We start from the raw sequence: 12,042 nt of genomic DNA, 5'->3' as shown, positions 1-12,042 counted from the left end.
TTGTCGTTTTTAAAAATTCAAAATATAACATATAGGAAAAAATCTAAATTTTATTTTTATAGCTAATTTGATTGTTTAATTTATTTTAATAATATAAAATTAAACAAAAAATGATGGAGGGGATATAAATTGTTATCAAATCTTTATTATTAAAATTATTAATTGTGATATATATATTAGTCATTTATGGTAATTCCGTAGGTTTTATTTAAGGAAAGAAAATATCATATCATTATATCATATAGTTTGACCAACTTATGTATCTAACAACATATAAAAATCGAATGTGGACCTACTTATTTTTCAATTGAATGTAATTGACTACCTAATTGAGTGCCACCTATGCATTGGGGCCTCTTTTAATTAATACAAAATTGAGGTTACATCTTTTCAAATGTTCCTCAATTAATATATAGGGGATATTTAAACTTAGTTATAAATGCATAGTTTTTGTAATTTATATTTTCTATATTTTAAAACCAATAAGAATTTAAAAATACAATTAATGTTCTTAAACTTCATATTTTTTCATTAATAGTTGACAAAAATTACATTGGAAGTATAAAATATTTATCTTTTTGAAACAAATTTTTTTTCTAAATATGAATCTTTTTAAAAAGGAGAGAGTAATATATTTATAATGTAAGAGAAAACAAACAAAAAACGAATAATTTCTCAAATATTATATATTCGGAGCAGATGGTAACTTTTAGGGAAAAATAAGTTCTCGTGAGCTATTATTGAGTGGAGGAAGACAAGACACGGCAAGTCAAAAGAGTACGTCCGTACGTAAAAGAGTGTCCAACCCGTATCGAGAAATATTTAGAGGAAATAGTCTTACTTAAAAAAGTCTTTAAGTAACAACCAAACAGACAACGACGTCCAAAAAATACGCGACTCATAATCACCAACCTACCTCCAAAGTCAAACCTTATATTCATTTTAATGGATGCGTGATTATGACTTTTTAATAGGAGTATCATTTATGTATATAGAGAGAGAGAGAAGGAAGAAGTTTGAAAGCTTGGGTCGATTACTTTGTAGTAAGAAATTTGTAGTATGTAAAACTTCTTTCATCTAGAACAACGACTTTTCATTACTTTCGTACGATCGATAATAAAAAAAATGTTTCCCGTACATGACATCTCGATTTTTTAACACTCAATACAAATCTATTTTAGTATTTTTTTTTTGAGAAAGCAAATCTATTCTAGCTAATGTGAAAATTCATGTTACATACTTACAAAATATGAAAACAAAGTTACTAACATTGTTCTCAAAACATCATTAGGAGATAATCAAATGGTGAAAAATAATTAAATCATTACAAAAATAATGGTTTGGCTTGCAAATTAGAAATTGGATATTTAAGGTGGGAGATGACAAAATTTAAATTTGTGAAGCATCTGACCCTACGACACAAACTACATCATAAACAATGATTGTTTAACTAGATTCCAAATAGTGGAATCTTACCAAAACTCTTGAGATCAATTACAAGTTTCAACGAAACGATAATTTGTCGAATAAATTTTTAAAAAATGTCTAAGATAACATCAAACCAAGTTTTTGTTTTTAAACTAGCATTCAAGACTCAAAGTTACAAAAATATGTTTCATTAAAGAGGTAAATACTTATACCCCTTGAGTTAATTAATTCAAATCTTAGGATTTAGAGTTAATGGGTGGAGTTTTGGAATTAGGGTTTAAAATTTTATAAAATAAAAAATAAATACTAAAATTTTAAAAATAGAAATTAAAAAAAAAGTTTCAAAAAGTATTTTTGAATTATAAAAAGAAAATTTGAGAAAAAAATTATAAAAAATTATAAAAAATTTCGAATCTGAAAACATATAATCTGAAACTATAAAAAAAAATTCATTTTTTTATTTTTGTTTTATTTGTTTTTATTTATTTTTGTTTGTTTATTTAATTTTAAGCCAAGGGTATTATGGATATTTTACTCTTTAATGAATGTCATTTTTGTGATTTTCTCTTTCTAGTGTTATTTTTGAGATAAAAACTGAAAATGTGTTATTATTGACAATTGTCCTAAATTTAAGGCTCTATCAGTAATTGCAAAATGATGTAAGCATATGAGATTTTAAAAAATCATTGTAAAAAAAAAGCAAATAGTTTTAGCTGTTATTCAGTAGAGTTTTACGTATAATATGTTTACGTTAATTATCAAAAACAAATGTTTACGTCAGGCATGACAGTGATGAGTCTGATGACACACCATGATACCAGATGAAATTTTCATTACGACAGCAAATAAAAAGTCTTCCTGTTTCTCTGTTTGTTTGTCTTCACATTAATTAATGGTAATCTTTTAGACAGTGACGGTAAACAAAACCAAAACAAAACATCACCCATACCCAGTAATATGACTGATAATTTCCCTTCGCAATTTCCTAGAAACAAAACTAAGAGCACCCTCAACGCAAATACCCAACTTGGGTTTCTTATTTTGTTTTTTTTTTTTTTTGGCTGATTTTTTTTTTTTAAAAAAAATTAAAAAGGAACTAATTGCGAACTGCCACGTATTAATAGGGCCCGCGAAACAGTGCAATATACGTCCCTTATTTCGCGACAGGAGACAACCGTCTCTCCCTTTTTGCTGGACCCCACACTACATTTTCTCTTAAAAACTTTCGTTGCATACCGCGATAATCATGGCCTAAGAAATCAAATTTCATATCAACATTTCTAATTCCACTCCATGATTTACTTTAAAATTGAATTTGAAATAAGAAATATTTTTACTTTATTTCATAATATAGTAAACATAAATTTATTCCATAAATAAAATAACTTTTTTATTTTTTTATTTATTACTCTATTTTTACTCAAAAATGGAGTATGGTTGAAAATAAACCCAAATCCAATATATAATTATTTTATTTTGAGTAAAAAGTTAAATTTTTTACATTGGAGATGGTACTTTCTAAAATAAATATCAGTTTAGTCAAAATAGAATCCAACGACTTTTTAAAAACCTTTTGGCCAAACTAGACTTTATTGTGTCCACTTGTTTGACTTTCTTTCACACACACGTAGAACAAAGACAAAACGCGACTATTCTTCTTCTCTTCGATTCATCCCTCGTGCTTCTCATTAACACCAACCTTTTCTCCTCAATTCTTCACCTTCTCCGATCTCTGTTCACATCTCTTTCTCTCTTCCTCGTGGATCGAAAAGTTTCTATAATTCCTCTTTATCTTCTAGCCTACAAAAACCTGTTCAAGAAAGCTAAAGAAGAACGATCAAGAATCAAAACTGGGAGAAGAACGAGACCCTGATCTGTTCTGGAGTCTGATGGGTTCTTGCTTCAGTTCTCGAGTCAAGGCTGAAAACCCTTTCAACGATGGTACCATCTCTTCTTTACATCTTTGTTTCTATAGGGTTGCTAAGATTGGTTAACACGTGTGTTTGTTTCCGTGCAGGTAAGAGCAGCGTTCTTTACGGTCTAAGCATGTCGAGCCGGAAGTCGACGGTGGCTGCGGCTCAGAAGACGGAAGGGGAGATACTTGAGTCAACGCCGGTCAAGAACTTCACCTTCAACGAGCTCAAACTTGCAACTAGAAATTTCAGACCGGACAGTGTGATCGGCGAAGGTGGGTTCGGTTGTGTCTTTAAAGGGTGGTTGGATGAAACCAGTCTCACTCCGACTAAACCAGGAACCGGTTTAGTCATCGCGGTTAAAAAGCTTAACCGAGAAGGTCTTCAAGGTCACCGTGAATGGCTGGTACTGTATTCATTTCCTCAAAACTTGAGTTATGTTGTGTGTGATTGTGTCTGATGTTGTTGTGTTCTGTCCTGATGCAGACAGAGATTAATTATTTGGGACAGTTGAGTCACCCGAATCTAGTCAAACTTATTGGTTACTGCTTGGAGGATGAACACCATCTTTTGGTATACGAGTTTATGCCAAAAGGAAGCCTTGAGAATCATTTATTCAGAAGTGAGTCCCATTCTTGATATTTCAAATCTTTGTTTCTTGATCGATGAAACGTTACAGAGATAGTTTTCTTGTTATGTTTTTGTGTCTGATGGAAGTGGTTTTTGAAGCAGGAAGTACATATTTTAAACCCCTCCCATGGTTCCTAAGGATCAAGGTTGCGCTTGATGCAGCAAAAGGGATTGCTTTTCTACACAGTGACCCTGTCAAAGTCATATACCGCGACATTAAAGCCTCCAACATTTTGCTTGACGCGGTAACGCAGATAAACACACGTTCATTGAATTAGATGGTAACACTTTTTCACTAATAACTTTTGTATCCAATAACAGGACTATAATGGGAAACTCTCTGACTTTGGGCTAGCTAGGGACGGTCCAACGGGTGATCTAAGCTATGTTAGTACAAGGATTATGGGTACATATGGGTACGCTGCTCCTGAGTATATGTCATCAGGTAAAAACATCTACCAGTCCTCCTGATTAATTACATATGATTTAAGTTTTATAAGAGTTTGAATTCTTGTTTTCAGGTCATTTAAATGCAAGAAGCGATGTGTACAGTTTTGGAGTTGTGCTTTTAGAGATTTTGACGGGTAAACAAGCGTTGGACGATAACAGGCCGGCTAACGAAGAAAGCCTTGTGGAATGGGCTCGACCGCACTTCGCAAGCAAACGCAAGGTTCTCCAAATCGTGGACGCTCGGCTAGAGACACAGTACCTACCCGAAGAGGCGGTGAGATTGGCTAGCATTGCGGTTCAGTGTCTCTCGTTGGAACCCAAGGCGCGTCCGACCATGGACCAAGTGGTCCGTGCGTTGCAGCAACTTCAGGATAACTTGGGAAAACTAACTCAGACCGATCCGGTTAACAAGACACAACGTTTTAAAACCGGAGCTAAGTTACCAGAGAAACGGTCCAAATAAAAACCTTTTGGGCGCCTAAGCTTTATTTGACATGCCTTTTGAGACTTGGAGCTGGTCAATGGTAATGGACATCCCTTTTTCTAATGAATGATTAGTACTGCGAAAATCCGTTTATAAGCAGATAGAGTATGGTTATGGACAAACCATGCAGGTCGGAGACTATACTAATAATGGAGAAGTACCACCATACACAAACTTAGAGAACATGTGTTTAGCCTTTAGGCTTTCCTCGTGTGTTGTGGTATCTAGTGAAAGTATATATGAACGAAGTTATTTTCTTCTTCATGTGTTGAAACCACTCTTTGTATTATTTTTTTGGTTCCTCAATACATTTGGTGTAGAGATTTTCCTTTCTCTCCAGTTTTGGAATCGATTGTTTTCAAATGATACAAGTGAGAATACTAGAAGTTAATCAGTGAGACAAGAAGTTAATCAGTGATGCAACACTGAGAAATCAAAGACGCAAGCATAAGTATTCCTTTCGAATTGTCTTTCTATGTTTATTCACACAGAATAAGAAAACATATAATTTTATATATTTCCAAAATAAACACAATTACATATATATATAACCATATTTTAACCAATAAAAAAATAAAGTGAAAAAATCTTATTAATAAATTTTGCATTAAAACTTTAAAACAACATTTATTTTGAAACAATTTTTTTTCTTGCGGTGACAATTAAATCGAAACAAAGAGAGAGAGAGCTTATTCATATTAATCTTGCTGCATAATGGTCTTGTTTATATACGTCCATTAACCATAAAATTAAATCTATAAAAATCTATTATGCTATATATACGGAAAAATCATACAATATTTTCTAATAAACAAAATTTAAAATTTGATTTTTACCAATTTCTCGGTTTGGTGTTTGAATCAATTTTAATTTAATCGGTTTTGGATTGGTTGATTACACTGTTTAGTTCGGAGAAGTCAACATATCCTACAACGCGTGTCGGTTATTGCTTCTGCATCCGAACCGCGTGCCGTCTTTTCGGCTTATCCGCTTAGTGAACAAAACAAGCTTCACTTCTTGTCGCAGAGAGGTTTTAGCCGCAGAAGAAAGGGTTTACTCCGTGTTCTGTCTGATCCTCAAAGCTATGATGACGACAACAACCAATACCATTGCTATGCTTCACAACCTCGTCTTCACCGTTCCCATCTCCCGCATGGTCGTGCGCCGCTACTCCATCACCACAACCGCCGCCGCAATCTCCACCGCCACGACCGCCGTACCATCTCTGAAACCGGCCTCTTCCAAACCGGCGCGTGCTCCGCACGTGGACTCTCAGGTCCTCCTCGGGATGTCGGAGCCGGAGCTTCAACAGCTCGCTATCAAACTCGGTCAAGTAAAGCGTCCAACTTTATGATTTAGAAACAAGAAAGTTTGAGAAAAGTTTCTGACTTTACGGTGTAATGTTGCAGGAAGGATACAGAGGGAAGCAGCTTCATCATCTTATCTACAAGAGGAAGGCTAAACAAGTTGAAGACTTTAGCAACTGTAAGCAAATGATTTTGGGTTTCTTGTGTAAGCAGATGATTTTAACCAATCTTTGAATTTTGATAGTGCCGCAAACGTTTAGAAAAGAGCTTGTGGAAAGTGGGTACAAGGTGGGAAGATCACCCATTTACCAAACTGTTACTGCCACTGATGGTACCATTAAGGTACTTTCAACATATAACTAAGTTAAACTTTACAATGTTCTTGTTTGATTGGTGTTTATGGTTTTCATTGCTTTGTCTTTACAGCTGCTGTTGAAGCTTGAAGATAACCTGTTGATTGAAACAGTTGGTATACCGGTCCAGGAAGAGAAGGGCATAACGCGCCTCACTGCTTGTGTCTCTTCCCAGGTGAACTTGACTTTTGTTGTTGTTAGAAATTTTAGTTTTTTTTTTTTTTTGCATAATTGATGTTTTGAAGCTCTCTGCTTTAGGTTGGATGTCCACTGCGCTGCTCGTTTTGTGCTACGGGGAAAGGAGGGTTTTCCAGAAACCTTCAGAGACATGAGATCATTGAGCAGGTTTTTTCTTTTTCTATTAGCATCTCTTGTTTTTTGCAGCTTATATGGATTAAGGTGAGATAAAATATATTGAAAGCAAGATTCTTTTGGAGTAATAATGTAAAAGAGAGCTTGGTACAGAGTTATGAATTGGAGTGTGGTTCCAAGATAAAATACTTTTACATAAGATCTTAGGTAGAATACTCTATGCAATACTTGGAAGAAGATTAGTTGTTTGATGATTTGATCCCGTGTAATTTTGTAAACGTGGCTTTGAGTTTTCAAGTGTGATTTAAAAATGTTCTAGGTGTTGGCTATCGAGGATGTGTTCAAGCACAGAGTGACAAATGTGGTTTTCATGGGAATGGGTGAGCCCATGTTGAACCTAAAGTCAGTGCTAGATGCTCATCGTTGTTTAAACAAGGTAGCATTTGCCATCTTCCCTTTCTACATGTTTCTTGCTAATGATATGAAGTGTCACTCTTGTCTCTTGGTATGCTTTTCCTTTACTCAGGACATTGAAATCGGGCAACGAATGATTACAATATCAACAGTTGGTGTACCGAACACAATCAAGAAGCTTGCCGCTCATAAGCTTCAGTCTACCTTAGCTGTCAGGTGTTTCTTCTTTCTTTAACTGCCAGATCTTTTATATTGTTCACTCACTTTTCTTCTGTCCAATCAGCTTACATGCTCCAAACCAGAGTCTCCGGGAGAAGATTGTACCAAGTGCCAAGGCTTATCCCCTGGAAGCAATTATGAGTGATTGTCGTGATTACTTTCAAGAAACAAATAGACGAGTCTCCTTCGAATATGCTCTTCTAGGTGTGTGACTGAGACTTGAGATAAGCTAACTTTAATGTTTTTTTCTCCTTCGTTTATATCATTTTAACTTTAACACAAGCTGGTAAATGATGATGCAGCTGGAGTCAATGATTCAGTTGAGAACGCTTTAGAACTCGCAGAGCTACTACGTGAATGGGGCAAAACGTATCACGTAAACTTGATACCTTACAACCCTATTGAAGGATCAGAGTACAAGCGACCTTACAAGAAAGCGGTATGTTGATAACAAGTAGGCCTGAGCCTTATGTCTTTGGTTTGGTCTGTACTTTGGCTGCAGTAAGTCTCTAAGTTAATGGATCATGCAGGTGTTGGCCTTTGCGGCTGCATTGGAGTCGCGTAAGATAACAGCAAGCGTGAGGCAAACAAGAGGGCTTGAAGCGAATGCTGCTTGTGGTCAGCTGAGGAATAAGTTCCAGAAAAGCCCTTTACTAGCTGAGACGGATGGTCAAGAGTCTAAGCCAGAGGCAGAAGAAGCTGTTTCTTGTTGATGTCCTGGATTGGACACATCTCCTGTTTTGCCAATTGAATGGCTTTGAAGAGGAGACTTGGTTCAAGTGAAACTTTGCCTTTTGGGTTGGTCAGTGCTCTGAGGATGAAGGGACTGAAAAAGTACGTTAGAGAAGTGAGGACTTGGCTTTATAGATTAGGCTTATGTCTATGATGTGTATACTCCAGCGACGAGTGAGCAAATTTAAAGAATTGTTATTCAGTGAATGATATTAAAAGATTTAAATCCATAAAATTTGAAAATGCACTTCAAAAGGCTTACCTGACTTATCATACATCTTCCTTAGGATGCATTTTTATTTGAATATACTCAATGGTCGATATAGAGTTGTAAACTATACAAAGCAGCTTTGGTTATTTTCCATCAAGTTCTTTTCTCTGTATAGACTATAGAGAGAGCATTATGAGGCAGTTGTATTGTTCAGTAATGGCTATTGTGATTATTCACTATTATGTCAGTAAGAATCTAACTGAAAATCAAATAAACACCTGAAAGTAGTCTCTACTGTGACGGAGGTTCTTATTTGTAGTAGTAGTAGTAGTAGTGTAATTAGAAGCTTACGTGGTGTTTTGAGCAAGAAAAAGATTGTGGTTCTACAGCTTCTGCAATGGCACATGAAAGATGTCACAGATGACAATGAATCTCTGAAGGAATGGATCTACAGCAAGTTATCACGGTCAGGGACCATGGTTATGGGACGTTTCAAGAGAAATATCAAAAGTGTATATAGCAAAAATGGTAGAGAGTTAAACATATGGCCACGATTTTCGTCATCTATTGCCATTGTAATGTAGAATAGAATAGTGTTTACACAAATACTTTCATGGTAAATTGAGTAATAGTACAAAACAATTAAAATATGTATAAAAAAAGTGAATAATTAACTTTATCTAAATTTGTAAGTGGAGAAGACATGCTCCGTTCATATCACCAAAAGAAAAAGTCCCGAAAAATGAATAGCAAGTGTAGACTTATGTTACGTTTGCATCAAATGCTGTCGGGAACTACTTTTATTATTTACTTTTTTAATTCATCGGTCAAAAAACAGTTCCCACTCATTAAAGGCATTTACACCTATAGCCATTGAATTATTCTTGTTTCTCTTTACCAAATCCTAAGTGGGATCCCCGTGGATCTATTACTAACGTGCATTAACTTCACACTTACTCCTAGAGTAACTCTTTTGTAATTGGCTAGTTAAAAACAAACCAGAGGATTAGTACTAACAGTCTAACACAACCATGATTTAGATTACATGAAATTAAACGTTACAAGTTGTAGCTTACAAAAACCCAACCATTGTAAAATACTTAAAGTAGTTGCGGGCTGTTACAAAATTTTCTCACAGCCACTTCAACTCCTCTTTCTCACTCTCTCTCCCCCTTCACAACTAAAACACCAAACCCCAAAATAAAATAAAAACTAAAAAGGAAACAAACACACACAAAAGTCAAAGATACTGTTCTTCCCCATACCTTTCTCTCCTTTCCATATATTTGAACCCAAAAAAAAAGCGAAATTGGCGGAGAGTTTTGTCTCGAAACTCGCTTTTAGACCCTGAAATTCTTCCCGACAAATGTTTGACCAAACTGCCAGTTAGAAGGAACAATGTTCCATGAAGTAGAGGTTCTACGGTCACTGCCTGTGACACGGAAAGAAAGTGACTGACCAACCAAAACAGCGTTAGATTGCCAGTTCTGACCCCAGTTTCTGCTCAAACTCATCCAACCAGTCCGTGTACCTTTCACGCTCGTCCTCACTATGTCTCCTGCTCCCGCCACGTTAGTGATCAGAACCAAGTTGAAGTAACGATGACCGTTTATTGTGAACCTTATCCCTCCTCTCTTTCTACAAGGCACCCTACAAAATCCAAGGACCAACATTTGTTTAACACTCGTCTAATCACTCATATTTTACAAGACAAGCAAAATTTAAGAGAATTTAATTTATGGATTAGTGCATTAGAGAACACCTAATAATTTAAATCCATAGTTGCATTTTTTTATCATAGATAAACATACTATTTTGTTGTAAATATCATACTAGTAGTCTTTCTCAAAAAAAAAATATCATACTAGTAATAAAATAACACAAAAATTAGTTTCTAGTTTTTTTTTTGGTAATCGCAGTTCCTTTAAATAATCAGTTTTTATATATTCTGATTTAAAAATAAATCCATTTTAAGTGTGGTTTGTCCGAGGCACAATGGAACCAATCCTTTGCACTACTACTACGCCACCATCTTACTAACTAATTCTCTTTGAACATTTTATGTTCTTGTTAATATTTCAAAGGTCACAAACATGTAATGAAAGATTTTGTACCTGCGGTATGAGACGGGGACAATGCCGGCGCGATATTGAGCAATCTTGAGGAAGACAGGCATGGCAAGATCGAAGTGGGCACGTGGAGGATTGCACCATCCTCCGTTATCGCTTGCCTGAGCAAAGTTTGGTGGACAGAAGTTGGTTGCGGTAATGAGAATCGACGGGCTACCTGAGTGGCACCATTGCGGGTCGTTGGCGCATTTTAGCTCAAAGCAGGCTCCACAGCTCATACCGTTGTTAAACAGCGCCGTGCTCAAAGCAGCCGTGTTAGTTCCATAGCCCTGGCTGTATAGGTTCCCGTAACCACAAGCTCCTCCTGTAAACAAAAACTATTTTGTTAAAAAACATAAAATGGTGCATTTACTCTGTTTTTATGTTCTGTTTATTATGTGGACTGACCCATAGTGCCGGAGGCGTCGCTGCCACCGTAGAAAGTGGCGTGTGCAGTTTCCCACGCGCCTCCAGAGTAGACGCCGGGGATCTTGGCGTCGGCGAGGCTTAAAAGGAGAAATGTTGTAAAGAGAATTGCTAGGTTAGCCATTTTGTGTAAGTTGTTAGAAGAAGTGCTCTAAATTACTACGAAGGTAAAGAAGAAGATGAAGAAAGTAACAATAGCGCTTTTGAGCTTGCGCTCTTGCTAAAGAAGAAGAGTTAGGTTGTGTTAGTTGGAGAGATGATGGTGAGGAAGAAGGAGTGAGGTTCGGTATTTATGGAGGGAAGGAAACTCTAAAGTTAAGAGTTAGAGACATTGAGAAATATTGTTTTCTTTATTTTGATTTCTTTTGTCAAAATTGAGTTTGAAAAAAAAAAAATTTATTGCTATTTCTACGTAAGATGGAGGTAGGTTTGTAACGGTTTTGTCATGTTTTAAATATATTAAAATCTATTTTTTTCACTTACGATAACATTGATACTCAAAATATTTTATCTGATTGTTTTCCTTGGATCTAAAAAGAGTTCCACAGCTTTAAAATATCGAGTTTACTTGTGCGAGGCGTTTCATACTTATGATGAGAGTCTTTGTATTTATACAAATGTATTTTAGTGTTTGTTTCTCTGACCAAATACAAAAGACATAAAGCCTTTTTTGTCTTTTGACTCTTATCGTTTTTCACTTGTTTATTTTAGGGTAATTGGGGTGTATGACATAGAAAAAAAGCCTAATTCAATGGGTAACCAATTTACCTAACATTCATATACACACCGTTACATTTATATAATAATACTGTATTAGCCCTCCCTTCAACCGGTGCAACCTGATGAAAACAAATAATTAATTTTTTTAATTATTAATTTCAAAAAGTAAATCGTGGCTTATCCTACTTCACATTTTTTCTTTTTACTTCACTTGCTAGCTTCCTCGCATTCTAATGGTCTCCAGTGCTGATTTGCTCCATATCGTCGCCTCCACCGGATTTCCAAAGCTTCGTTGACGTCTTCTTCACTCTTTACAATCGCGTTCTCTTTTCCTC

General features: G+C 35.6%; 3 protein-coding genes across 3 annotated transcripts; 2 read left to right on the top strand and 1 right to left on the bottom strand.

Moving 5' to 3' along the window:
• Nucleotides 1–3,020: 3,020 nt before the first annotated feature.
• LOC106451009 (serine/threonine-protein kinase BIK1-like) lies at nt 3,021–5,253 on the top strand. The gene is made up of 6 exons (XM_013892856.3): nt 3,021–3,369; nt 3,446–3,747; nt 3,828–3,963; nt 4,074–4,216; nt 4,293–4,416; nt 4,493–5,253. The coding sequence occupies exons 1-6, from the start codon at nt 3,318–3,320 to the stop codon at nt 4,882–4,884; spliced, it is 1,149 nt and encodes a 382-aa protein (XP_013748310.2). The 5' UTR covers nt 3,021–3,317; the 3' UTR covers nt 4,885–5,253.
• Nucleotides 5,254–5,869: 616 nt separating this feature from the next.
• On the top strand, nt 5,870–8,489 carry LOC106451011 (probable dual-specificity RNA methyltransferase RlmN). Its single transcript, XM_048780488.1, has 10 exons — nt 5,870–6,238; nt 6,315–6,390; nt 6,457–6,554; nt 6,639–6,740; nt 6,824–6,910; nt 7,197–7,313; nt 7,404–7,507; nt 7,575–7,714; nt 7,813–7,949; nt 8,041–8,489. The coding sequence occupies exons 1-10, from the start codon at nt 5,990–5,992 to the stop codon at nt 8,221–8,223; spliced, it is 1,293 nt and encodes a 430-aa protein (XP_048636445.1). The 5' UTR covers nt 5,870–5,989; the 3' UTR covers nt 8,224–8,489.
• A 985-nt stretch (nt 8,490–9,474) lies between these two features.
• Nucleotides 9,475–11,270, bottom strand: LOC106451012 (expansin-A4-like). The gene is made up of 3 exons (XM_013892859.3): nt 10,970–11,270; nt 10,568–10,886; nt 9,475–10,103 (listed from the first exon to the last, which is right to left on the bottom strand). The coding sequence occupies exons 1-3, from the start codon at nt 11,109–11,111 to the stop codon at nt 9,794–9,796; spliced, it is 771 nt and encodes a 256-aa protein (XP_013748313.2). The 5' UTR covers nt 11,112–11,270; the 3' UTR covers nt 9,475–9,793.
• Between the last annotated feature and the right edge of the window lie 772 nt (nt 11,271–12,042).

Source organism: Brassica napus, chromosome A5 (genome assembly GCF_020379485.1).
Source record: "Brassica napus cultivar Da-Ae chromosome A5, Da-Ae, whole genome shotgun sequence".
In the NCBI taxonomy this organism is placed as follows: domain Eukaryota; kingdom Viridiplantae; phylum Streptophyta; class Magnoliopsida; order Brassicales; family Brassicaceae; genus Brassica; species Brassica napus.
This window is presented reverse-complemented; position numbering and strand designations above follow the sequence as displayed.